This window comes from Aptenodytes forsteri, unplaced genomic scaffold (assembly GCF_000699145.1).
Source record: "Aptenodytes forsteri isolate BGI_AS27 unplaced genomic scaffold, ASM69914v1 Scaffold82, whole genome shotgun sequence".
Classification (NCBI taxonomy): Eukaryota; Metazoa; Chordata; class Aves; order Sphenisciformes; family Spheniscidae; genus Aptenodytes; species Aptenodytes forsteri.
In genome coordinates, this window is record NW_008795490.1 from 2,978,422 (window position 1) to 3,004,115 (window position 25,694).

Consider the following 25,694-nt stretch of genomic DNA (forward strand, 5'->3'; position numbering starts at 1 on the left):
AAAGAAATTAATGAAGTCATTTTTAAACCAGGAAAAAAGAACATTTTAAAAGTTTATGAAGTAACCTCTCAAAATCTTATAATATTAAAGAAAAGCTGTTATAAACTTCTTGAACAAAATTCTTTGAGGAGACTCAGAATATACTTCGATGAACAATCGGACATTGAATCTACAACTTGTCATGTCTACACTAAGATTTCAGATGCCTTAGTATTTGATTTTGTTTTTTCATAAGCTTCTTCAAGAAAGCAAAATAATACTAAAGATATGCTACATACTGCATTGCATGTATTCTATTAAACACTCATTTATTGCAGTATATGCAATCACAGTAGTGTAGTTTATAGCGACAATGACATTTAGGACCAGTCATGTCACAAAGAGGGAGGCACACTCAGTACAAGTAAATTCATGTGCTCTGTAGGAGGAATATGAATTGGGAATGAATCTTAAAGGTTAATGAACCAGATTTTTCCCATATTAAATATTTATTTAAATAACTGTATTTAGAATTGATGACAAATGGGAACTGATGAGGAAATGCTTTGCTTAAACTTCTTGCTCTTCCAAACATCTAATTTGCTGTAGTGATCAGGACAAATTCTGAATGATTTAAAGAACTGAACATCAGTATGTATGAAAAGTATTTGACTGACAAGCCTCAAAAAAAGAGATTTATAATAGACCTGCAATCTCTAGACATTCCTCCTCTGACACAGTAAAATAAGTTTTGTAAAATCCAAACCTCAGATATGGAACCAATGTATATTTGCTAAGCTTTATTCTTCTATTCAAACACCACTTCTTGCATTTCATTTCTCACTTGCATCTTTGCTACAGGAATCTTTTCCTCACACCCTGTACTTAACTTCTCTAAATGAATAAATCATACTATACAAACAACAGTATCTGCATCATAATGAATGCCAATGCAAACATTGGAAACTACATTTGCTACATTATTTTTCAATTAATGTTTCAAAAACTGCTGAAAAAATGTGTGAAAACCTATCCACATGCACAAATAGGAACAAATCTGTGTAATTACTGAATTTGTCTCTGCAGGGAAATACATATGAGAACAGGAAGGAGAATGTGAAGTTTCAGAGTGACTCTGTAATAGCTGGCCCACCCCTCCACCCCAATTTAATTCCTAAATGCTTAAGCACATAGGTTTTCATGTTCCTTGCTGTTAATGACTATTTTTATTACTAACGTCTGAGGGACTCAGCCCTACATTTTACATGATCAGTTTCATCACACAAATTAATTCAGTGTTCACTGTTTAACACTAGAGGTTACATGCAATACTAGTGAAAACATACAGTGACTGTTGGAGCAGAAAACTGCCAGTCACATTTTCCTCATCATGCAGTCAAGATGGACATTAGCTTAAATTTTTTCTGTGTCAGTGACTAAGATACTGGAAGCCTCTGTTTTCCCATTTGAAAAAGACAAAAAGACACAGAATTACTTAGTTCATTGATGAAAATTGATGAGGTTCTTGTATGAAGACCAAGTTACATTCTAAGAACAAGCTACCATCACTGACAGCATTGTGTGTGAGAGCTGTAAATCTTGATATACCCATTTCTTTTTCTTCCTTTCTTTGCTATAAAACATATCGTTTTGCAATTTCAAAAGCCTTAATTTAAGGTTTAATGCCCAGGTTTAATTCAGCATTATGAAAACATTGCGTAAGTATAATTTAAAAATGTTCACCCATTCTTAGTTTTATTTTTATTTGATATATATCCTCTGCTTTTGTTTGTTGATGTGTGCATCCTTTTAATGGAAATACAAAATGAATAATAATTTCTTTCAGTATGTATTTGTTGTTCACTCTATTTGATGAGTTTACAAGAACACTTTGGTGAGTACAAATACTGAAGTTATCCCTGCACCTGGGGACAAAGATGTTATTTGATTGGGTCAAACCAATTTACAGTCTGTTTTCCAAAGCTTTGAAACTACTGTTTCCCAACATTTTCACCAAAGATGACAAAGGTAATAAAAGGTGTATGCCTCTGTTGTTTTACAAAGAAAGAGGCATGTTTTTCATCTTCTTTACTCATCTAATCCACTATCTAAAAAATTGGCATAGGCAATGAAATGAAAAACATTTAAGTAATTGCTGTTTTGAATGGATCTAATGTCTCCTTTTTGACACATTTGGTATAACGTTGTTCTGTATTTTAAACTTAGACTTTGAAAAGATGCCTCAAAAGATACTCAGAAACATACTCAAATTATTTCTGTCTTTGAAGGCTGAGACTGAGAGGAGGGAGGTCCAGTTCTAGAACCTTAGAGGAATATGAATAAATAACGTGCAATTGAAAACTCCTTGTCCTGTTACCCATGCATATCTCATTTTTCATTAGTAGAGCTGCACAGATGCACAAAAACTAAATTGGGTGGCCAGAAGATAGATCACATTCATTTGGCAACTTGGGCCCCAATTTCTGCAAGTGGGTGGCAGAGAAAAGAGGCAACGTCCAGTTGCTGAGTCTCATCAGATTCCCGAGTCACAATCACAGAACGGATTCAGCTGGGGTTAGGGAGACAGACAGCAGGGGGACAGATGCAGCCTAGTGCTAACAGCTGACCCAAAATGAAGCTGCATTATACCTGTTAGTTATCATACTTGCAGCTCTTTCCTTGGTGTTTGTCCCCTGTGGGACATTGCCCTGTGGGTGAGGGCACAGCTTGTGCTAGGGCTGTTTTACCTCAACCTTTCTTTGAGGTGTCGCATAATTAGCTGATGCCAAGTCATTTACCTGTCTTCTGCTTGTGGAAGAATATACCTTTGAATTAGGAAACATAATTTTAAAATGGTAGCATTCTATTGTAAGAGCAAGAGAGAATAAAAAAAATCATGCCTCCCTCCTACTCCTTTTCATAAACTGCAATTCACCGGTACTGTCATTTCATTTATTTGTTTTGTTCATTCTTATTTATTCGTATCCATATTCTCAAACCCATTCTTAAATTTATAGTTAAAAAGCAAAAAATGTTGTTGTTTTTTTTTTTAATCTACTTGATGGACTTAACTTAGTTATTGAATTAGTTTCTGTTTCAATTAGAGCATGACTTTTTAAAAGAAAAGCATACACTAAGGTTTTAAAGATTAGCAGTGAAGAATCTTTCACTCATAGCAAACCCTGACAAACTATCATATCCTGTTTTATATTCTCAAATTATTAATTGTTTTCAGTTCTACCTAACACAATCAAATCAGTTCTGCATTTCCATTTCTTTCAAAACACTACCCTTCACAATGTCAGAAACTGCTCTTTTTTTAATCCTCTTTTGCTCTACTCAACCAATGCAGTATGAGGATGAAAACTCTACTTTATCTACTGAGTTTCCTTTCCTTTGCCATCTTTCAAATTGCTATGGTGAAACCCCATCAATCTTTGCTTAGAAAGCATTAATTTCTCCTGGTTTTGAGGTTTCATGCAGTTACTCACCAGCACTTTTTCAAAAACATTCAAACTCTTTCATGATGGAACATTTCTCCAGATAGCCATGGTGTTAGACTTACAGATACTTTAGTTATAGTTTTTAGTTTTTTTCTCATTTCCTCCTGTTACTTTTTCCATTACTAATTTTACTAGATTAGTAAAAATGGCAACTATTAAACTTCCCTCCAAAAATGAAAGGAAAGAAACCCGAAGTTTTACAAGAGTAGCCAAGAAATAGAGAGCCAATTTGAAGTGAAGTTACTGTTAATTTTGAAGCCTGTATATATTGAGTCAAATTCAGCACAGTAAATCTGGATTGTATTTTGGATTACATTGTAAACTGCAATCTGGCAACTGGTGTACACACGCACACAAAGTAAGAGAGCAGAAAAAGGCTGTGCATTTGAAAAAAGTAACTCTGTAAGTTCACCTATAATTACGTGGGTAACACTTATAAGTCCTTGTGGTGGGTTGAGCTGCTCTCTCAATCCCCCTCCTCAACAGGACAGGGGAAGAAAACAAGATGAAGAAGCTTGTGGGTCGAGATAAAGACAGGGAGATCACGTACCAGTTACCGTCACAGGCAAAACAGGTTTTACTTGGGGAAAATTAATTTATTTCAAATTAAAATAGATTTGGATGGTGAGAAACAAAGACAAAATTGAAAACACCTTCTCCCCACCTACCCCTTTTTTCCCCAGTCTCAACTTCACTCCTTCACTCCCAGCTCCTCTACCCCCCAGAGGCGCAGGAGGATGGGGAATGGGGGTTGTGGTCAGTCCATAACAGCTTCTCTCTGCTGCTCCTTCCTCCTCACACTTTTCCCCTGCTCCGGCATCGGCTCCTCTCCGGAGGCTGCAGTTCCTGTCAGGAGCCTGCTCCAGCGTGGGCTCTCCAGGGGCCTCAGGGGAGTCTCTGCTCGGGCACCTGGGGCACCTCCTCTCCTCCTTCTGCTCTCACCTTGGTGACTGCAGGGCTGTTTCTCATGCTTTTTCCCTCACTTCTCACTGCCTGTGCAGCATTTTGCCCTTTCTTAAACACGCTTTCCCAGAGGCGCCACCAGCTTGGCTGAGGGGCTCAGCCGTGCCCTGCAGTGGGTCCGCTGGAGCCAGCTGAAACCACCTGTGTCGGGCACGGGGCAGCCCTGGCCTCTCCTCACAGAGGCTGCCCTGCAGCCCCACTGCCAGCACCTGGGCACCTGCAGCCGGTCCGGTCCTACATCTCCTTCCATGTTATTTAACCCCAGTGTAACTTCACTGGCTTTAACAGACACAGGCCCAAATGCAGAAGCATGTACTGCTGTTTCTCTGCTATCAGTGTGAGGCCAGTGCTTCATGGTGTTCCTCGCTAGGTACTATTTTGGCAGATGCTCCACATTTTCTTGGGTTCAAAGACAAGAGCAGAATGAAGACAATGCTGCCTAAAAGTCTCCCTCCAGGATTTTTCCTTATCACATTTCAAAGGTCTCCAGACAATGGAGATGTTACAGCTTTCCAATTTCTTTTGACATAATAAAAACCACAACAATCTTTTACAAGACTCAAGTAATGTAAATATCGAATTTCTTTGTTACAATTCGGAATACAAATGCAAGGGGAGTCCTGCGCATTTCACAGACCCATCAGTATTTCCTACAGCTGTGATGATGAACTCAGAAAACATATTTCCACACTTTCCAAAAACATGACTAACAAAGATTTAAAAGCTTAAGCTTTAAAAACTTAAAAATTTGAATGGCATGGGTCACTCCTCTTCTGTTGAGTCTAATCTCTATAATCTATAAACAGTGCTTCTCCTGTGGCAGCATAACAGCACAAATGGGAAGCAAAGCCAGCTAATCTACACATCTGACTTAGGCAGTGAGGCAGACTTGCTGGCAGCCATCAATAAAAGTATCATAGAAACAACTTCCCTGTTGAAGGGTGAACTAACACAGACCAATTACCACAGGGTAGCTCAGGTAGCTAAAAGTGAGGGCTGTGGCTGGTTAGCTCCTTGGTTTGAATGTGAGTATTCGATCAATCTTTACAACATCAGACCTATTAGAGAAATATACACCTAGATCATACAAGTCAAAAGGTCTACCTGAGCCCTCACGGCCCAAAGGGACTAGTACAGTAAAGGTAGAGTTCACAACTCTCAACCCAGAGCAAAATATCTTAACTGAGGTACCACCACGACTTTGTCTCTTCCCAAGGGTTAGTCAGTTATTACCAGCACGTTATCATTACACACATATATATACCTAACCGTATACACATATAACTAATTGTAAATTATTATCAGATATTATCGATCAATTACTAATGATGCAATACAACTAGGAAATAGAAAAACATGAAATAAGAGTTCTTTTTCTCCTCTGACACATGTTCATGGCCTGCTTTGCTAACACTTAAGCAAATACTGAAATTCTTTCAATCTCGGTTGAAGTAAATGGAACATATGTAGAGTGCTGAAGTTCTCTGATGCATGGGGACCTTTTCCAAGTATTCCAAAGAGAATGGGGGGACAGACCTCATTCCTAGTGAGGATCCATTGTCAAGAAGTCCTGAAGAAAGCCTTGTTCTTTCAGTTGAATTTTACAATGTCAGTGCAGTTCATTTCACAGTAAATTCCTCAATTACATTCCTCAGCAATGTAAATAAATGCTGTTGCTCTACCATACAGTCTCATTAGACCAAATCACATGACAGCATTATATGGGCTTCCTGCTTTGCTGTTTTTGAGGGCACTATTAGCCAATTCCTTACACAGAAGGTAAACCAGTGCTCTTGCAGCTATTCCTTGCCCATTTTTCAAGTTCATTAATCTTCATAATTTAAAAATATGCATTTCAAAGAGCACTTCTGGTGTTTAAATATTTTAATTTACTGGACTAATTGATAAATTATGGTTAGAGCCGTGCTGTGTGAAAACTCTGGGAAATGCCAAATTAAATTTCACTGCTTATGTTGTCAGATAAAGTTGGTACCAGTTGTAACTTAATACTTTTAAAATTGTGTGTAAATCACTGTCTTTATTCTGCTAAAACCAAAAAAGGAGTTTTAGGTTGTGGTAAGAAGAAGCAACAATAGTTTCATGATAAATCCAAAGATGCATCAGATAATTAATTCAGCATTGGATTCACGAAGCACTATTTATGTTTGTAACCAGTTCAGGATGCCTCTCAAACTACACAACTGACTCAAGTTTTATTCAAATACACTGTATGTAATAAGGCTAATATTTCTGTTTCATAGAAAGCAGTTTCAAATATTTCCTCTGGCTGAAATAGCAGCTACTGTGCTACCTTTCAGTTTTGGCCAAAGGAGCTGGGTGGTTGCCTGTAGACACCACTCACAGTGCTGCAGCTGACTGCTACCACGCTGAAATGGATTCATCCTCTATGGTGTACAGATAATGGGGATCCCTTTCTAAGTTTATGCCATTCTGCTCAGCCAAATCTTACACATTCTATACTCCAGAACCTGTACAGGCATAGATAAAATGGTTTGATTTAAAAAAAAAATAATTTCAAAGCCGTATATTACCTTAGCCAGGTGAGTATTGATCCATTTTGTGAAAGTCCTTTTCTGCACTGACTCTTGCTCATCTGGGGAAAAAAAGGAAATCAGTTTGATTAGACATTGCTGAATCCTTTTGGATTTACATGATGGAAGAATAATATTCTCTATTGACAACAAATGCATTCTGCAGTTGCCAGAAATGCCACTATGTTTTCTTGAGACAGTTAATTTTTCCTGTTATTACCCATAACAAATACTTCATATTCTTATAATAATGCTCTGACACTTGACTATTTGTAGAGTTTCACAGCAAAGTTCAAGTCTTAATGAGTGAATGAACTGTAAGACACCATTTCAAATCTGAAAGCTGAGATAAATTTACCATCTAAGTCACATATTATAAAGGTCTGAGCACCTAGGACTTCTCTGTACTTTTTAACTATTAACTATTGCAAGGTCTGAGCACCTAGGACTTCTCTGTACTTTTTAACTAGAATCCATGTCTCTGACAGTCAAGTTGCTTCTATTTAGAAAATCATCTAGAGACTTAGAAAAAATACTCTTAGCATGCACATTTGAAAATGTTTAGAGTACTGAATTAAAATTTTGAAATTGCATTATCAAGCTTATTTCTCCTCTGGGAGATCCAGACAGAGAGGAGCCATTAGCTAGTTCAAGCAGTTCCTATACTGCTACTTACTACCTCCCTTAGACCTGTCTTGAAGCACTTGCCTGATTTATAGTGAATTTCACTGATTCTCAGATAGTCCCTCAGGGACTGCTGCCAGCTGCATAGACAAAAATAGCTCCTGAATGACCTCTTCCAACTTCAGCAGCCAGAGTCATGGCTGTGGAGGGAAGAGAATCACTGCGCCATAACCAATCCACGAAGCCCTGTCCCTTGCTTGTGGGGAATCGGGTTTGACACATGGAATAATTTCACACCAGTGGCATTCAAGTATTTATGCTGGGGATTTTTCTTTCAAAAATAAAAGGAAATACCTATTTCACTGAAAAACAAATAATATTATTGTCATCATCGGTTCTGAATGAGCACCTTCATTCCTCTACAGAAAATCCAAATAAATAAAATTGCTGTTAAATATTTATTTTTTATAAGAACACATGCATTTCCCAAAACCTACAGATGGAAAATCTAATTTTTGATACTGCCTTTGCTACTGACTTGTGCAGCACTGAACAGTGATTTGATCTCTTTCACATCTGTAAATTAAAAGGGAATATTATTTAATCCCATTCAAAGCTCTAGAACAGATAACTAATAAGTATGTAATACTACTACTAATAAGCTCCCTGATTTACACTCACATAATGCTGCTCCACAATGAAGGTACATAAAGATACAAATCGCAGCACAAAATTCATCAGCCAAAATGTTATCTTAAGTGGGACAATGATGGCTCCCTGACCACACACGAGCTCCCAAAAAGTGTTTGTACATTATGACTCAGGATTTTATATTTTCTTTACATATAAACAATATCTCACATATAAGAAATACCAGAGGAAAAAAAGATACATATCTCTTCAGCTAATCTATTGCTAGATTAGCACGCTTCATGTCTAAGAAAATAATTTTGCATTCTTGATCTTCTTTTTCTTTGATTTCATTGGGTAGGCTGTCTTACATAATTTTAAAAACATTCATTGTATGCTCAGAATCTACTTGTTGCATTGACAGGCAAGTTATGAAAAATATCACTCAAAATACTGCATTGTGCTTCATTCAATACTGACTACTTTTGGCAAGGGGTGTCTTTACTTTATATGTGATAATTTTTTCTACATGCTGGAAAACAGACTTCTCACTGTATGGTTTCTAACCATGAACAAGATGTTTCCCGTGTGACATACAGTAAATGTCAGCTTTGCTCTGACAAGCAATTATATACACAGGTAGCCCAATTAATTTCCATGGAAGTACTTGCACACTTGAATTGGGTTGTGTGTGAGTAGGTGTGGGGACGGAGAACGACCACGCACAGAATCAGTCCAGCTCTGGCTTCATTCACACCTCTGTAACTTAAAATTCCCCAGCAACCCCGATACAGCAATGGCATGCCAAAAGAAAAGAACTGGGCCTTTAGAAGTCAAACTTCTGATCAAAGAAATGAGTGAAAATGATTCCCTAATTTGCAGTTCCAGTGCATCCTCGTGATTTAAGAAGCAACCCTCTGACAACAACTGGAAATCAGAGAAGCAGCTCCTGGCTTCTAAACGTTTATCAGCAGAAGACATACTCAGTTCCAGTCCTATCAACAAATAGCAGAAATAGCCTTTCAAAATAATCTGTTTCAAGGGAATATATGTGAGCAACATATCCTTTAATATTCTTTAATAACTGTTAATAGGGCTCATAAAGAGCATACTATTAATAATAAAATTTCCTTTTTTATAGCACGTATTTTGTATAGGTTTAAAAGGAACAGATTTTACCACTGTAAAACCTATATCTGAACATAATACAAGTAATGGATTGATTTTACAAATTTCATGATAAATATGCTTTTTACAAATTTCCCTGGAAATTCATTGAACTGATGTAAACTCTTCGCAAAAGTACTGTTTATCTATACCCACAAGATGCATGTGTCATACAGTTTCTTACACTCTCCCCACTCGCAAGGACTTTCTGCTCCTTATTTGCACCACTTACCCTGCCGGCACTGAGAGAACCCGGGAAGCAGATTTAACGATGTAACATTTCTGCCACCAGCACCTTTGTAGCGAGCCATAAGCACTGCTGCTGCTGCTGCTGCTGCTGCTGTTGTTGCTGCTGCTGCGGCTGCTGCTACTCCTGTCTCGTGTAGTGCGCAGCGTTTCTTTAGAATACAGCCAGAAGTAATTTTTCAAGAACAAGCTGATTTTTTTTCCTTCACTGGAAATGCAGGCCTCTTACACAAATCCCTCCACCTGCTCTTATTGGAGAATTTGCATGAAGCCAGACCTTAAAAACATCTTTGTATATTCGTGCAGAGATGCAACAGCCAGACAAAGCCAGCTGTATTGGAAGTAGCAGTTCTGCTGGTCTCACTGCCATCATCCTTCTCCACTGTTTTCCTGTGGAAAGATTTTATTATCCGAGCACCAGCCAATCCGCTAGCGGAAACCTCTGATGTCAAGAGCCTGAATAATTCATCCAGGGACTGGGACAACCCAACTACACTGCCGATATCCTAAAGCAGCAAGATGTGTGGCTGCAAAAAGCAATGCAGTCTTCTCACCAGTGCTTTTGTAACAATATACTGCTCAATAAACATAAAAATGGCTGAATGGCATAGCCCTTCTCTAGGTTGTCATACATTTAAAGGAAAGCAGCTTTTAAAAGCAACCACTTGGGTTCACCACTGCATACTCTGTTTAGACACGGAGGTCCTTCAGCTTTGCAACTGAAACAGTGAAGTGGAAGAAATAGCAAGCAATGCATCTGAACAGACATGTAGGCCACTTAGCTTTTAATAATATATTTGAATTGTTGTACAAGAAGGATGAAACGTATGTAAGCATGCACAGAACTTTTGGGGTGCACCTAGATCAGCCTGAAACATACTCAAATTTCTGATGATACGCAGTATTTTCTATTTCATTAAATCAGAGCACCAGAGCATTTGAACAGACTTTGTTTTGCTCTGGTAAAATGAAGGCAGTTATGAAACTGTGGAGATTCATATGTTGTTCACCCACAGGGGCCAACAGAGTAGTACACAATATTGAAATGAGAATAAAAGGTCCACTTTTAGTATGCCATTACAGTAAATGTATCATTATAGAGGTCGAATTCAAATTTCTGTTTTTGTAAAACACAATGGCTCTGACAAGATCATTCTGCATCTGAAAGAAACGTTGCAAGAAAGTTTGGTTTTATTTAGTCAAATGTCTTCCTTTAATTGGCTGGAAATACCTTCACATTTTTACAAACCTTTTCTCTACTAAAGCGTCACCAACAGACTGCATTTTTAGGTTGATTACGAAAAAAAGACAAATGTAATTGGATAGATTTACTTAAAAACATTTAGAACAAATTATTTTGAAAGATGGACAAAACCAACCATGTATCTTCAGAGAGTTATGAATATGCTGATGAAATATTCATCGTGCATGCATATTATAATGACTAGCGTCATGCATATCCTATATATACATCAAGAGACAGAGAGTAGTGGCATGCTTTCTAGCAGAGCTTTTCTAGAGACAGGCTTCCTAGGCAGCACAGTCCCTGCCTGCCGGCTCTGGCAGCAGCCCCTCCTCAGCTGCAGAGCTCCATGTGCCACAGGTTTGTGGCGCGCAGCAGCAGATTGCACACCGCGCACTTCTTGCCTCAGGTGCTTGGGGATCGGACGGTGGGAAGGCGGCTGCAGCGCAGGGTTCTGCTGCAAGGTAACGCAAGGAGGAGTCTCATGCACAGAGTGAGAGACACGACAGTGCCGAGTTCACACATGTCTAATAAAAGCATCTTGATTGATTCTCAGTGACCTAATATTGTGGTGGTTTGTTTTGTTTCTTACTTTAGTAAAATTCAATTCAAGTTGCTCTCAGCTCCTCATTTTCAGCATCCTTTTTTGTTTTCTTTGGTTCTGTCCTAAAAACACCAAGGAGCTTTTTGCGTTTGTTTGTTTTCCAGGTTTTTGGCGCCTTTAAGAATACTGCTAAAACAACTTGGAAGTGCAGAAAAGCATGCCAAACCACCTGCAATGCTTCAAGATGTCACTTGAGATCACAACACAGCACAGAAAGCGGCAAACGGCACCCCGCTGGGAAAGTTTGTTTGGTCAGCAGTATGGCATAAATTCTCTAAAGCTTTCAGTAAGATATGCTATATAGCAATTTCCACCTTCGTTAAGGACATTCTTAAATTAAAGCAGCTGTAGAAAAGCTTGCAGAGACAAAGCAATAATATGGAGACTTTACTTATGAAAAGGAGCAATGTTTTAAGCTACCTAGTTTAATCAACACCTCCATAACAGATGGATTACCCCATTCGGGAGTACTGCACAGAGGCAACGCAGGCTCGTTTCTTTTCCTTTAAGTCTCCAGTTAATGTTTTTTATGGGACAATGCCAGGACAGTTTTTCTTTTTAAAAAACAACAAACAAACAAAAAACTTTGGTGGTAGCTCTAATGCTAATTCATTGTTTGTAAGTGTCTAAGTTTAATAGTAACACTATACACTTCAGGAAGAAAAAAAGGATGAGGGAGCTATGGGCAGTGGGAGCAAAGTAAGAGGGAAAAATTGATTTCAGCAGCTACTGCAATGCAGCTGACAAAAAGATTTAGCAGTACTGGTACAAAGAATGGGAATATATTTTTAAATACCTCATGCACTTAGGACTTTTCCATTTTTTATATTTTGAGGAGAAAGACAGGATTTGTTAAAGTGTGGCTTTGGCATATATGCCTCTATTGAATGTGCTTTATCAGAGACAGTGAGACAGTCCCACTGACAGATCTGTTATCTAAATTTCCAAGCTCTGAGATCTAGGTGCACACACCAGCCATAACCTGCTCCACTACTGAGCGCCAGTCTGCTTTCCATCAGTTTCTGCAGAAAGGAAATCCATGCACAAGGGCTAGAAGGCAACCAGTCATCTTTGGCCAAACCCCTACTAGGGAAAATGATGGGGATCGGGTCTCTGGGGTTCACATCGGCATACACCATTGCTCAATCTAGAGGTAACCTTGGTAGGGGTTCACCAGAGACAATGGCATACACCATTGCTCAATCTAGAGGTAACCTTGGTATGGTGGTTTGGGGGCCAAAGGTTTTATGTCATTTGGAAGAGTGGAAGTAGGGAACCCCCCCCCCAGCATACTGGTGGAATAGTTACAGGCAACTGAAGTATGGAGAAAGCATACTGGTAATAGTTACAGGCAACTGAAGTATGGAGAAGCAGCCTCACAGCTGCAGGAACACCATGTGCTGTGCAGCATGCTGCTGGACAGCAATTGGCACGCTGCTGAGAACTTTCTGCTGTTACTGTCTGTCTGAAATGCATTTACAAAATATGCATTTTGATTTTACACATTTCTTATTTATTCCCTTCATTTCTAAGACAGAGAAGGTGCCTATCCAGCCACTAGTTAGAAAGATACACAGAATGATTCAATTTAACACCCAAAGAACCTTGCATTTTAAAAAAATATCTGGGTATAATCAAATACAAACCAAACAAATCAATGTATCTTCTTTTGTTGTTAGTCAATTTATTCTTATACAAGCACATTCACTGATCAGCCTCTCTGGAAGCACTTGCTGTGGACTGTGCAAGCTGTTTAAATTTTTGAAACCTGGAAACCCAAAATTTTAACCAGTGCCAGAGAGCGTGTGCTTTAACTCGGGCTGTTGGCTCCGTCTCACAGCAGCACTTAGGCTGTCACAGAATATGTTTATACTGTGGGAATTTGGAGACTTCCAGCCCATAAATCTAAGGTCATGCCCTGTTGTGCCCATATTCTCATATGCACATGTCAAATGTTCCTGCTCCATCCAGACATACATCATCCCCCGCTTTCCTGTGCTCTGGTTTTCACAGGAAGGAACAGAGCATGAACAGAGCATGGGGTGCTGATATAATCTTGAACCTTAGAAGCCAGGACAGAGTCCGGACATAACTGTACTGCCTGTAACTGCTCTTCACATTGATCAGAAGGGCTTCCCTCAGCATTTGGAAAAACTAGTGAGAACAGCGTGACTTCTGCAGTGGATTGGAAGACATGCCCAAAATGTCATTTTTATGACTCTCTGCATCTTTCCTGTGCCCAGTACTCGCTTGCTCCTATTTTGTGTTTTGAGTGACTAAAAAAAAGAACTGTAATTAAATTGTTCTGCTCCATATTTTACCTGGATGGGCTGCATTTTGTTCTTCTCCACATGTAGAAGCAGAATCTATTCAGAACTAATCAATGAATGTATTTGCATTTTATGTTTACTGCATTTCTGCCTGTGCTGCTGCACTACTGTTATTCTCATCATCTCTACTAATCTCCATGTGGCTGTAAATATATTACTCACTTTCACAGTATCTGCACTTGACTGAATACAGTCAGAAATGAAAAGAAAACCATTATGAGCTCATTTAATTCATTTTTAAAAGCAGTATTCCGAAGAAGATATTAACTAAAATCAGGATACTCAACATTTGAGATGATCATGTGCAATGGCTTCAGTGTCTTCTGAAAGATTCAGGATTTGCTGCTCTACAAGTGTCTGTTTATTCACCAGTCTGGCACAGGTGACAGTGAACTTAAGTGTTCACACACACGTACCTTTTCCTGGACCAATACACCAGGTGAAAACAGCCTGATACAACTGATCAGAGTCAACTTGGCATTTATTCTTTTAATTACTTATTTTCCTTAATGGTATACTTAAAGAGATGTTTTGGATGATGACAAATCAGCTAGAAATCTAGAAAATCCAGTGAAGTTCATTAATAAGAATAACTATTCTACTTTACAAGAAATTACACTCAAATTTCAATCCATCCATGCTAATAAATAGGCACACCAGTTTAAGAACAAATTTTTCATGAAGACTTAAAGATTTAAAGGCACCCTGATGAAAAATCATTCTCTTGCCTATAAATTCTATATCTACTACAGTAGTATCTGCAATGACCATAATAAAAAAAAGACCTAAACAAATATTTGTGGTTTTTTCAGTTCACTGCAGTTCTGCAGCTGGCATCATGTTACCATTTACACATTTTGCAGCAATTCTTTCCATTGACATGAAAAGCTTGTGTATAATACCTTTGCGTGTTGTTGGTCCACTCCCCTAGAGGGTTTTATAAAGTCAGATTGAACAAAACATGTCTTATTGAAAATAAATCTTTAATTTTTAACAGAAGTCTTAAATACAAGCAGTACTCACATCAAATCATCTGAAGGTCTTTAAAAATGTTGAAATCTATCCAGATGAGCACCAGTATGTCTACAAGTATCTTTGTTAGTTAGGGCTTTAAGTAGTCACTCCAAAGTCAAGAAAGGTACTTAACATGCAGTTATACAAAAATATCTATGAGATCAGATTGAAGGTAGCATATGTTTGAAAGTTGAAAGCATAGGCTCCAATTCCATCTCCTACTCACTGTATGGAACTTACACGAGCTCCTAAAACAATGGGAAGTTTTGTTTTCGTGAAGCCAACCATGTCAGGTAGGCAAATTACTGTAACAGTTGTCATCGATTTTCAGTAGATTTGCTAATATATGACATTAGCAGGACTGTTCACAACATTAAGCACTACAACCTGGAGAGACTTTGTGCAAGAACATTTGAATCTGAATTTGAATGTTTAGTGTTTCTATTTAATAAGGCACAGAAACTATAATGCACTGCACCAAATGCACTGCATGGAGCAAATTTCTACTACCAATGGTAAAATTACTATTTTTCTATGCCTACAGTGAGTTCAACAGCCTAAAAGCAGTGGAGAAAATTTGACTCGGACATGGAAGAGCTCAGAATCTACTGAAATAAATCAAAGCTAATGGAGACATACTAGGCACATGCTGTCCAAGAGATTAAATCAGGATGTAGGGGTGTAGCCTCTGTAACTTATACATAAATCTGTGCAGACAACCAAAATATACGTAATGATTCTGTCTTACAGAAAAGACATTCTACAATCATGTCTCAGTTCTGTTTATGCCTAAGCTCAGTGAAATGACAATGGTTTACTAAGGTTTACAAAGATGTAGAAACCTCTATTCTGTGGACAGTCTGGGTAGTTTTACTCTTGAGATCATTTTACTATAGTTACACATATTGTAGACATGAAGCTTTATGAAAGTCTACCTAAGGGAAAGAATGCAATTACTGTTTTTGAAAGCTTGGAGGAATGATAATTTTAAGTACATTTAAAATTAAATTATGAATTCTTTACTCACATTCAGTTCCTTTGAACTCAATAGGTTCAGCATTAGAAGTAAATGAAAGGGCTAAGTACTTAAAGGGTGGCTACAAGAGGCTCTCTTCATAAGGAGTCACATGGAGAAGACAAGGGACAATGGGTACAAGTTGCACTGGGAAAGGTTTCATCTTGATACAAGAAATAAATTTTTTACAGTGAGAACAATCACTCACTGGAACAACTTCCTCAGGGACATGGTAGAGTCCCCATCACTGGAGGTCTTCAAGATACGATTGGACAGAATGCTAGATAATCTCATCTAGGCTGCCTTTCCCACGAAAGGTTAGAACAGACGATCTTTCGAGGTCCCTTCTAGCCTGGCCTGTTCTTTGGTTCTATGATTTTATGAAAAACTGTTCTGTATTATTAGTAAGAAATGTGCTATGTTACTTAAAACAGTCATAAGAATTTCTCCCTATACTTATAAAATTATACACATGCTCAAATATCTTCCAACTCAGGTTCAAATCAGGACCTTACAAATTAATTACTCTTCCAAGTGTGAATTGTAATAGAACAAAAATACATATACGAGCTCAGTTCTCGGGGAAATGCTAACTCCTATGTTCCATTATTCCTTGAATAAATAAAAAAAATCTAGCATATCCTGCTGAAACAAATTAATACTTAAAACATTCCAGAAACAGGATGATGGCTGGTATCTATGGAGGTGCTGAAAAGATATTAGGAGTGAAGAACTGGGTGCAAGATGTATGTGCATCCATCTTTCCAACAGAGGTCTTTTACAAATATAACATGGCCTTAGATCATGTAGTTATTCCACTCAGAGCCACAACCATCTGCTCTTTCTGAATGCCAGCCTTCACAAAAGACTTGAACATACTTTGGCACATTCGCAATGGTTTCATATCTTAATCTAATTTCCTTTTTTTTCCTAAGTATCTCCAAACAGGCAATCCCTCACTTAAAAAATTATACCACTGGTATTTTAAATGTGATACTTCTCTACCAAGTAATACATGACAAATTCTGCCACTTTTACACTGAGCAATACCTAACTCAGAGTTGTCCCACTATCTACCACTGAAACTACTCACAAAGCAAGTTACTGTGCAGGTAGAGATGTCAAAAACAGGGCTACTTTGATGAAGGAGCTTCCTTAAATGCTGATATAAGTAGGAAAAAAGGTCGGAGTTCCTCAAGGACTAAGTTTAAGTCTTTAATATTTTCAGCCATGATTTTGGCAAGAAAATCCCAACAGCGCTTATAAAGTTTACCAATGACACGTATTTGGGAAACATCATTACAATGGAATCAGAATATCTTAAAACTAAAAGAAAGTGAGCTGACTGAGGACTGGAAACAGATTACTGTTACTAAATAGCCCAAAATGCAAGGCTACATACTCAGGGAGTAACATGAATTTCTGCTGTGAGGTGGAAACTCACTATATAGAAACCAAACTAGAGGAAGACACGCTTTCGTAGTTTTGCTACAGGAATGATATAAAGGACTAGTGTGACAAAAAGCAAGTGGAATCTTATGATGTTATCAGGTAAGATATAGTCAGCTGAAGTGGAGAATAAGCAATATTGCACCAGACACAATAAGCACACACATGGAGCATTATACAGCGTTCTGGCAACCCATATTCAAAGAAAGTGAGCATCTGGAATAGATACTGAAATCAATAGGCTGAATAGCTGATGTAAGGGAAAACTAAAACTGTGTAGATTGCTTACTCTCAGAAAGACTGTAATTGCTCTCTGCAAATATATGAGGGAAAGGAATGAGCACCAGAAAAGGATAAACCTCTTTAAATTAAAAACCATGCAAAAGCACCAGAGCAGAAGGCTGTGATGGGATATGAATGTATTTAGGCTGGAGTTAGAGGACTGTTTTCACCCTTAAGAAGAACAACACTCTGAAGCAATCTCCCAGGACTCCAACAGCATTTTGCTGGTGTGGTAGCCTATAAAGGCAGATGATAGATGACTTAGAAGGCTGTTTTAAGTCCTATTTTCTAACCCGTCCTGCGCACCTACCACAAAAATACAAACTTCCAAATGAAGTGAAATTATCTGTGCAAAAGTAGCACTTCAAGTATGGGAGAAGCGCACATGATGTCACTCTTCACTGTGTGGCTGAATCTGTCCCCCCGCACTGGATAGCATGTGGCACAGGTACACCTATGCTTTTTTGATAACAAGAGTCCTTTAAAGTAGGATTTTAGGCCCTTATCACACAGCATTCCAGTTTACCCCAAAATCAGTTGAACAGAAGAAAAGAAAAGCAAACCAATAAAAAACAACAACAAAAAAAGGCAGAAGAATTATGGAAATGCAAAGTTAACATTTTTACTACTGAGGATTAACAATATTCTGTGCTAAAAATATACCCGTGTAACAATGTAATGTGAAGCATGCAAATCTTGCTGGTGAAAATTACATTTGAAAACCAGAGGCTGAAAAATGTAGGCCCACTGCTGTTTAACATCTTCTGCAGATTTTTATAATATATATATGGAACTGTAAATTAATTACTGCTTGAATCCATCTGTGGGAATTGAATACCACAGATTAAATTATTTTTTCCTACATACTTAAAGCCAAATTCTGTAGATGTGAATTGGTAAAATTCATCTGGTTTAAACTGAGCTACATCAAATGCTCTGAGCAGAATTTTACTGCACTCACCCAGAGAGGAAAATTTATATTTATGTACTTTAGTGCGGAATATAAACTGTGAAATCTTATGTACTTGTAAAGGATTTGATATGAATAAACAATGAAAGGCAAATAATCCACACCCAAAACTGTGAAGTGCTCAGTCCCTAACTGCACATTTTCCTCTCAATTGTGGAAACTTAGGGTATCAATTTCACTAGGAAGTACATCTTAGACAAAAGCAAGATTCCAGTTAGCCTTGCAGAATTGCAGAATCACAGAATGGTTGAGGTTGGAAGGGAATTCTGGAGGTCACCTGGTCCAACCTCCCTTCCCAAGCGGCGCCACCTACAGCCAGTTGTCCAGGACCATGTTCAGACAGCTTTTGAATGTCTCCAAGGATGGAGACTCCACAACCTCCCTGGGCAACCTGTCCCAGTGGTCAGTCACCCTCACAGTAAAACGTGTTTCTTGATGTTCAGAGGGAACGTCCTGTGTTTCAGATTGTGCCCACTGCCTCTGGTCCTGTCACTGAAAAGAGCCTGGCTCCATCCTTTTTGCACCCTCTCTTCAGGTATATATACACATTGATAAGATCCCCTGAGCCTTCTTTTCTGCAGGCTGAACAGTTCCAGCTCTCTCAGCCTCTCCAGTCCCTTCATCATCCTTCTGGCCCTTTGTTGGACTCTCTCCAGCATGTCCATGTCTTTCTTGCACTGAGAAGCACAGAGCTGGACACAGGGCTCCAAGTGTGGCTTCACCAGCACTGAGTAGAGGGGAAGGATCACCTCCCTCGACCTTCTGGCAACGCTTTGTTTAATGCAGCCCAGGGTACCATCAGCCTTTGCAGCAAGGGAACGTTGCTGGCTCATGTTGCTATTTAATATTCCAAGGCACCCATAAACCTGACAAAATGGGGACTAGATATCAGTTTCTTGTGAGGGTTCTACACATGATCGCACAACCAATTCCTTTATTCCAGTGGGATTTTTAGTATGCTGTTCATAAATTCAGAGTATTGACCAATAAACATTTCTATTTGTTTATAGTAACAAATCTAGTAATAATCCTAATACTAATAAAAAGACTGGAACAAAACAACAGAACAGCTCAAATTCAGTAAGAAACAAACACAGACATGGTAATAAGGTTAAAGTAATACTAACTTTTTGGCACCAAATAAATAACCTGCTATGTTACGATTTAAAATAGCACACCACATAAAAAGAAAGACATCTTCCCAACAAACACCAGGCCGCAATGTGAGATGTTAACTATCTAAAAGCGAGAGATATTCAAGGAAGTCAAATTAGGCAATGTCCTGAATGCAAACTGAGATTTCCTTGCAGTGACAGTTACTCTTGTGATCCTCATTCTTACAGAGTCTCTGTGCTCTCATGAAACATAAACATCTTGAAAAAATGCACTGTTCTGACCATTCACCATCACTGAGTTATTTTCATGAAAGCTGCGTAGGATCAATCATTTCAAACTTCAACCACTGTCATGCTCAAGTTAAACATCCAAATATTCCACTGAAAACACCTAATTGCCTAAACATTCAAGGACCCCTCAAAGTGCTAAGAATCATAGCCTGGTCTGTGTTTTCAGTTCAGCCAGCCAAATGTAGAAGAGGCTGCTAAAACTTCAAACTGGTGAGCTACAAAGTGCTATTCTATTACGATTTGTTTCAGTGAAAACTTGATTCCTGTAGACAATTCTATTATGGTAACTAAGGGCTGTCAAGGCCTGGAAGGCCTGTATAATTGCTCAACCATGGCAAGATAAAAAGAGTTAGTAAAGAAACTATCTGATAAAGAGCTACAAACAGTGAAGAAATATAAACAAGCTTATGATTTACTGCAAGCAATGCTTTAACAAGCTAATGGAAATAAAATTATTTTTTATGTATCCATCTACAAGCTATTTGTGATGCAAAGAGTCTTAATTTTAGATTGGCTGCTGCTTCACATTTTCTCAATGCATGAATAAATAAATAGGAACTTCAGAGTTATACATTTGGCAGGAAGCATAGCTCTGGCTATCCCTGTGAAAATCTATCCTAATTTGTCTAAATTACAAGCCTTTTCAAATTCTCACATACCCTTGAATTTTAGCACTTAGACTCTCCGACAACTCACCTTCATCCCCTTGATGAAGTACCAAGCAGGCTGTACGTATACTATTCCCACAAAGAGTGTCTGAACATGTTTCAGCTCGGGCAATATAGGGCAAAAATCAATCTTTATTGCCCGTAAGTGCTTCAGCTCCAAGTAATCCCAGAAAGAAACTCTTCTGCATGCTCAACACCTACCCTCACTTTCCCTCCCATCCCCATGATGACAGTTAGATTTAGCGCTCTGTTTCAGACACAGGAGAGAGAAAAGCTGGGTTAAAGGGGAGAATCTGAGGAGGAAAGAAGAAAGGTATGAATTATCTAGAGAGCATGTACCCAGAAGGTGAGAAAAACATCTGATTGGCAGCTGGAAAAGTGAAAGAAACAGGCAGAATCTGCTCACGCTATGGAACATCTGTCCTGGAACGGACGATATTATCATCATTGCCAAGTCAACTCACAGAATTTACATATGCCAGATGTAATTGTGTCTGTACAAACTTTATTTTCTCCCCTTCTACACAGGTGATAAGATCAGTCTTTAATTACACAACCACATAGGTTTTATCCAAATGCTCCCTGCCATTTTTGCTGCATAAATGGAAAATGTTCAATCAACACATTGGGGCTTTTTTATTGTTTACAATTTTGCACTCTCCATCAGACCTAATGATTAAGCATGTGATTTTGCAATTCTTTTACTATTTCTGTAACATTGCTTGTCTGTGATAAGAAAATCTTCTGAAAAATAGCATGAGAGGGTTTTTTTAATTAAGTTTATTAAAAAAAAAAACCAAAAAAATCCCTAAAGCCCAACTCTTTTGAAGAGAAAAATGTAAAAGCAAACTGGTTACTAATGTTCATGAAAACAATTCAATCAGCTGAAAATAAATGTTAGGAATAATGGACTTGATCATAATAAAAATCAGAGTCTGCTCTCTGAATATCATTCCACCCCAAAATCCTAGGATGTAAGCTGATAACAACTACGTATCTTCATCCACGAGTTTCATTCATTTGTATATTATGCCAGTTTATTCAATGGAACTGCACTGATCTGAACAGAATGACTCTGGCATAAAACTGGACATTGTTCAAATTAAAATGTAGCTGTATAGGCATTGATTAGCATTTTTAAATGTGATTTGGTATGCTCCTGTAAAACACCACAGTAAGCAATTTGAAATAAAAAGTAGATCAAACCGGTATTGCCACTACTGTGTTTGCCTTAAACAGTCCTTTCTGTAGTAGCAAATCACAGACACCACCATGCAGGCAACAGAATATTTGTAGCAACTACATCACTTAAAAGAAGTAAAACTCAGCCATCATGTTAGAACGATGAAGTCCCCAGTCTTGTTGTAGGGCAGCAGCAGTGGTGCCCGTGCCCTGGGAGAGGGAAAGCAGCCTGCCTCCCACCTCTGCCCTCGCCAGCTCAGCAGAAATCGAGCTTAACGAGTTCAGCAGGAGAGTCGGCGCAGCAAAGCGTGGGACTTCTGGGTACTGCTGCGGTGAGGGGAAAGGCAGCAGTAGCCTGCAAGCAAATAATCCTCCTCATCCCTAATAGCCAGGGGAAGCGAGGTGTCACTTCAAGCATTTATGATACTTGGGGACCGTCCTTTAAACAGAAGCATGATGCTAATTTTGCATTGTAACAATTAATTTTTAAGAGGACCAGCCTACTCTCTCTCTTATATCTGTTCCCCCCCCCTTTTTTTTTGTAGCAATGAATGATTTTCTTAATCAGTTACTTAACCGTAACCATGATCTCAGTCATTATTCATGCCCTAATCCTGCACCATGCAAACTAATGAGAATTTTGCCAGTGAATGAAACAAGCATGTCATTGAGATTAGACCTCAGACTGGCAACCATTTCTTATGTGAAATACAAAGGTACGCTTCTTTCATATTATTGTTTTATAGCATACGCATTTGTAAAGAGAAAATGTTTCCCTGTCACACAAAAAGTTTTGCTATTACTGGGCCCTGCTGAATGAACTCCTGCACTTACCACCTCCCAGCATCAATTTTTCCTAGAAATAACATTTTTGCAAGAAGCCTGAAAATCGGAAGATATACTGGGTTCATCAAGTCCACAACTGCTCACAGGAAGAATTTCTTTCTGTTTTCCTGTGGGAACCCTATTCCTATTAAACTGACTGCATCTTGATGTTGACAGATGTGTTCTTCTGTATAAAAATAAGCAGAAATAGATATTTCCTCATAGGGCATTTCACATGTACTGGATATCCAAAAATATATTAAAATGGTATGAAAAAGAAGAGATTATAAGCATAATCAGAGCAGGTTGTTCAATTAAAAAAAAACAGAACAAAAAACCCAACAACCATCGCAATGAAAAGAAACATCCCACAAAATGCATAAAATCTCAAATTTCCCCAGGAACCATGCTGTGACTAAGCACTGTTCACATTTAATATATTCCCTGTCAAACCTAGCAGTTCTTATTTATATTTTTAATCAGAAAAATTCTTCAAGGTTTCATCACAGCTTCTATATAAGTGAATGACTGCAGACTATCTACAGGGCCATCCGAAACACAGTGAAGGAAAACCCCACTCCACTGAAGCAACACGATGTCTTGCTAGTGATAGTAATAGTGCCAGAACTTAATCCAGAGTTTGTAATAAAAATTCTAAAACTAAGGCACTAGCACACAGATAACAATGTGCAACCTGGATACTCTACCCCAAAAGGGGAGCATATGGAATCCATGTCTTGCATCACTTGCCCTGTAAGGAGAAGCTAAGGGACGGGATCTGGTTTAGCGTGGGGTAGACATGGCTTTAGGGGGCCTAGTTGCAGCCCCCCAGCATCTATGGGGAGGCCAGTAAGAAGATGGAACTGGTTTCTTCAGCGGCATGGTAGGAGGATGAGAAACAATGGGCAGAAGCTGAAACAAGAGACGTTGTTTCAAGAAAGGAAACACTTTCTCACTCAGAGGACTGTCAGAAAGTGGATCAGGTCACCCAGAGAAGCTGGGCAGTCTCTGTCCATGGAGATAAAGCACTGACCAACCTGGTCTGATCCAGCTGTGAGCTGGAAGTTGGACTATAGACCTCCTCCCAGCCTGAATTTTCCTACCATCATATGGCCAGTATCCTCCTGACAAAGAGAAATGAAAATCACACTTTGCAAATAACTAATAGGAGCAAAACCCAGTGAAGTTCATTCAGTAGACCAGACAGCTGCACAGTAACTGGAAAAACACATACAGACATGCAGCTTTACAAGGGGCTTGTTCATCCCATACTGGCATACATGTGCACAACAGAAAGCAGTTACGAGATTGTTCACTCGTCCATACAGAAAAGGAGAGTAGTCACAACTACACACATTGAAAAAGTTTTTGTTGAAAGTGCTATTTTATTGAATCTCAGAAGATTGAAATTTCTCAGGTCTATCTAATTTTCACCTAACGCAAGGTTCCAAAATAATCCTAATCAATACTCCTCACTGCCAGGAACACCAGTGCTCGATCTCCAGCCCTGGAACAGGTAAACCTGACAGGTACATTTCAGAGCCCTTGACATTTCACTGCTAGTAGGTAAGAAAGTAACAAGAACATCAGTCTCAGGGAGCACCTGTAAGGTGCATGCATTTTGATTTGCCACAAATTGCTAGAAGAAAAATCTTTGTCTTGGTCCAATTCATACTCAAGCAGAAAAATACAATAAGAATACATTTTCAAGAACAAACAAAAACCCCTTTCCTTCAGCTCATTCATAACCTTACACCAGATAATGAGCTTCAGGAGAAGCTCTGCAAGCTAAATATGCATGTGTATGTGCATTTTATAAGGCACTCTATGGAACCATCTGCAACTAAGTGAGGTAAACAATAAAGCCTACAATGCTGTAAACATAACAATTTATTGAAATGTTTCCTATTTTGTTGAACAGTTACATTGAACGTTATACTGCTCTGGCTGTATTTATTCCAGCCTTTGGTCTGCCCCGATGCAACTGCTCTGCAGAATGGGAAGGCAGAGTAGCATGGAATTTACTGCACATTTCTTTACAGAAAGAAAACCCCTAACAGACCTTCCAGACTCTAAATCCATTTTATTCTGCTGGAGCAGTATGAAAGTAGGTTCCCTTAAACCAAGGATCTGATCCAAAGATGAAGCCAAATAAATTCTGGCATAGTCTGTGTTTGCTAATTTGTCAAACACCTTTATAATACTCCTGCTGTGCAAGTATATGCTGATTGCTATCAATAGCAATGACTAGGCAGCTAATTACAGGTTCAGAAGACATTAGCAATCAGTATAATAACAGCCATACATGTTCCAATGGGCGCAACATACTGTTTGTATCCATAAGCACAGAGACAGTAACCTCATGAACTAAGAGAGAATATGGTAGGTAGAATATCCACAATCTGCAGGACTTCCATGTGTCTGTGGGACCAGAAAAGAGTGGAGTGCGTGAATGTTCATTGTGGAGGCAAAACTTCTTCACAAATTTCCTGTGGGCCCTCTAAGTGTGAGCTGAATTACAAACTCAAACTCTTTCACTTCTACCTAAATTGCTGCCTTTCACAGGAAAAGTGTTACAGAAATTCATTGGCTATGTTGGTGGTCCTCAAATACACCAGATGTAAGCACATATCCCAACTCATAAGGGGATGACAACTTGGCTGCATTAACTCCCTCCTATCTCAAGCTTGGCTTCCTTAGGAAAGGGCACGGATCAGAGAAGACACAGGACACCACCCAGCTGACTTCTCTTCTGGGTGATCAAGACCCCAGGAGTCTGGGACACATATGTTCAACTTAGCTACAAACATTACTGCAGACTCCAAGTTTTTGTCCTCTCTACAAGCTTTACTTCGTGCTCAGTAGAGTCAACAGAAAGACTTTATTACTGTGTAATATCATACTTCATCGCACTCACTTAACATGAGAAATACTGTTACTGAATCACAAAAAATGCAATGCTTTGTGAGAAGCATATATCTTCTAAGAAATAGCCAGAAATGTTCAATAAAGTCAAAATAAAAATGCAGATAGATCCACTGA

The 25,694-nt window shown here is 38.7% G+C and overlaps 1 protein-coding gene across 1 annotated transcript in view; it reads right to left on the reverse strand.

Annotated features, from left to right (window-relative positions):
• The window catches only part of SYNE1 (spectrin repeat containing nuclear envelope protein 1), a 284,071-nt gene extending 276,252 nt beyond the window's left edge, over nucleotides 1–7,819 (reverse strand). Inside the window, exons 1-2 of the mRNA XM_019472625.1 lie at nucleotides 7,792–7,819; nucleotides 6,998–7,059 (exon numbers count right to left, since the gene is read on the reverse strand). Coding sequence (XP_019328170.1) covers nucleotides 6,998–7,059; nucleotides 7,792–7,819 — 90 coding nt within the window. The remainder of the gene's footprint in view (nucleotides 1–6,997; nucleotides 7,060–7,791) is intronic.
• Nucleotides 7,820–25,694: the final 17,875 nt, after the last annotated feature.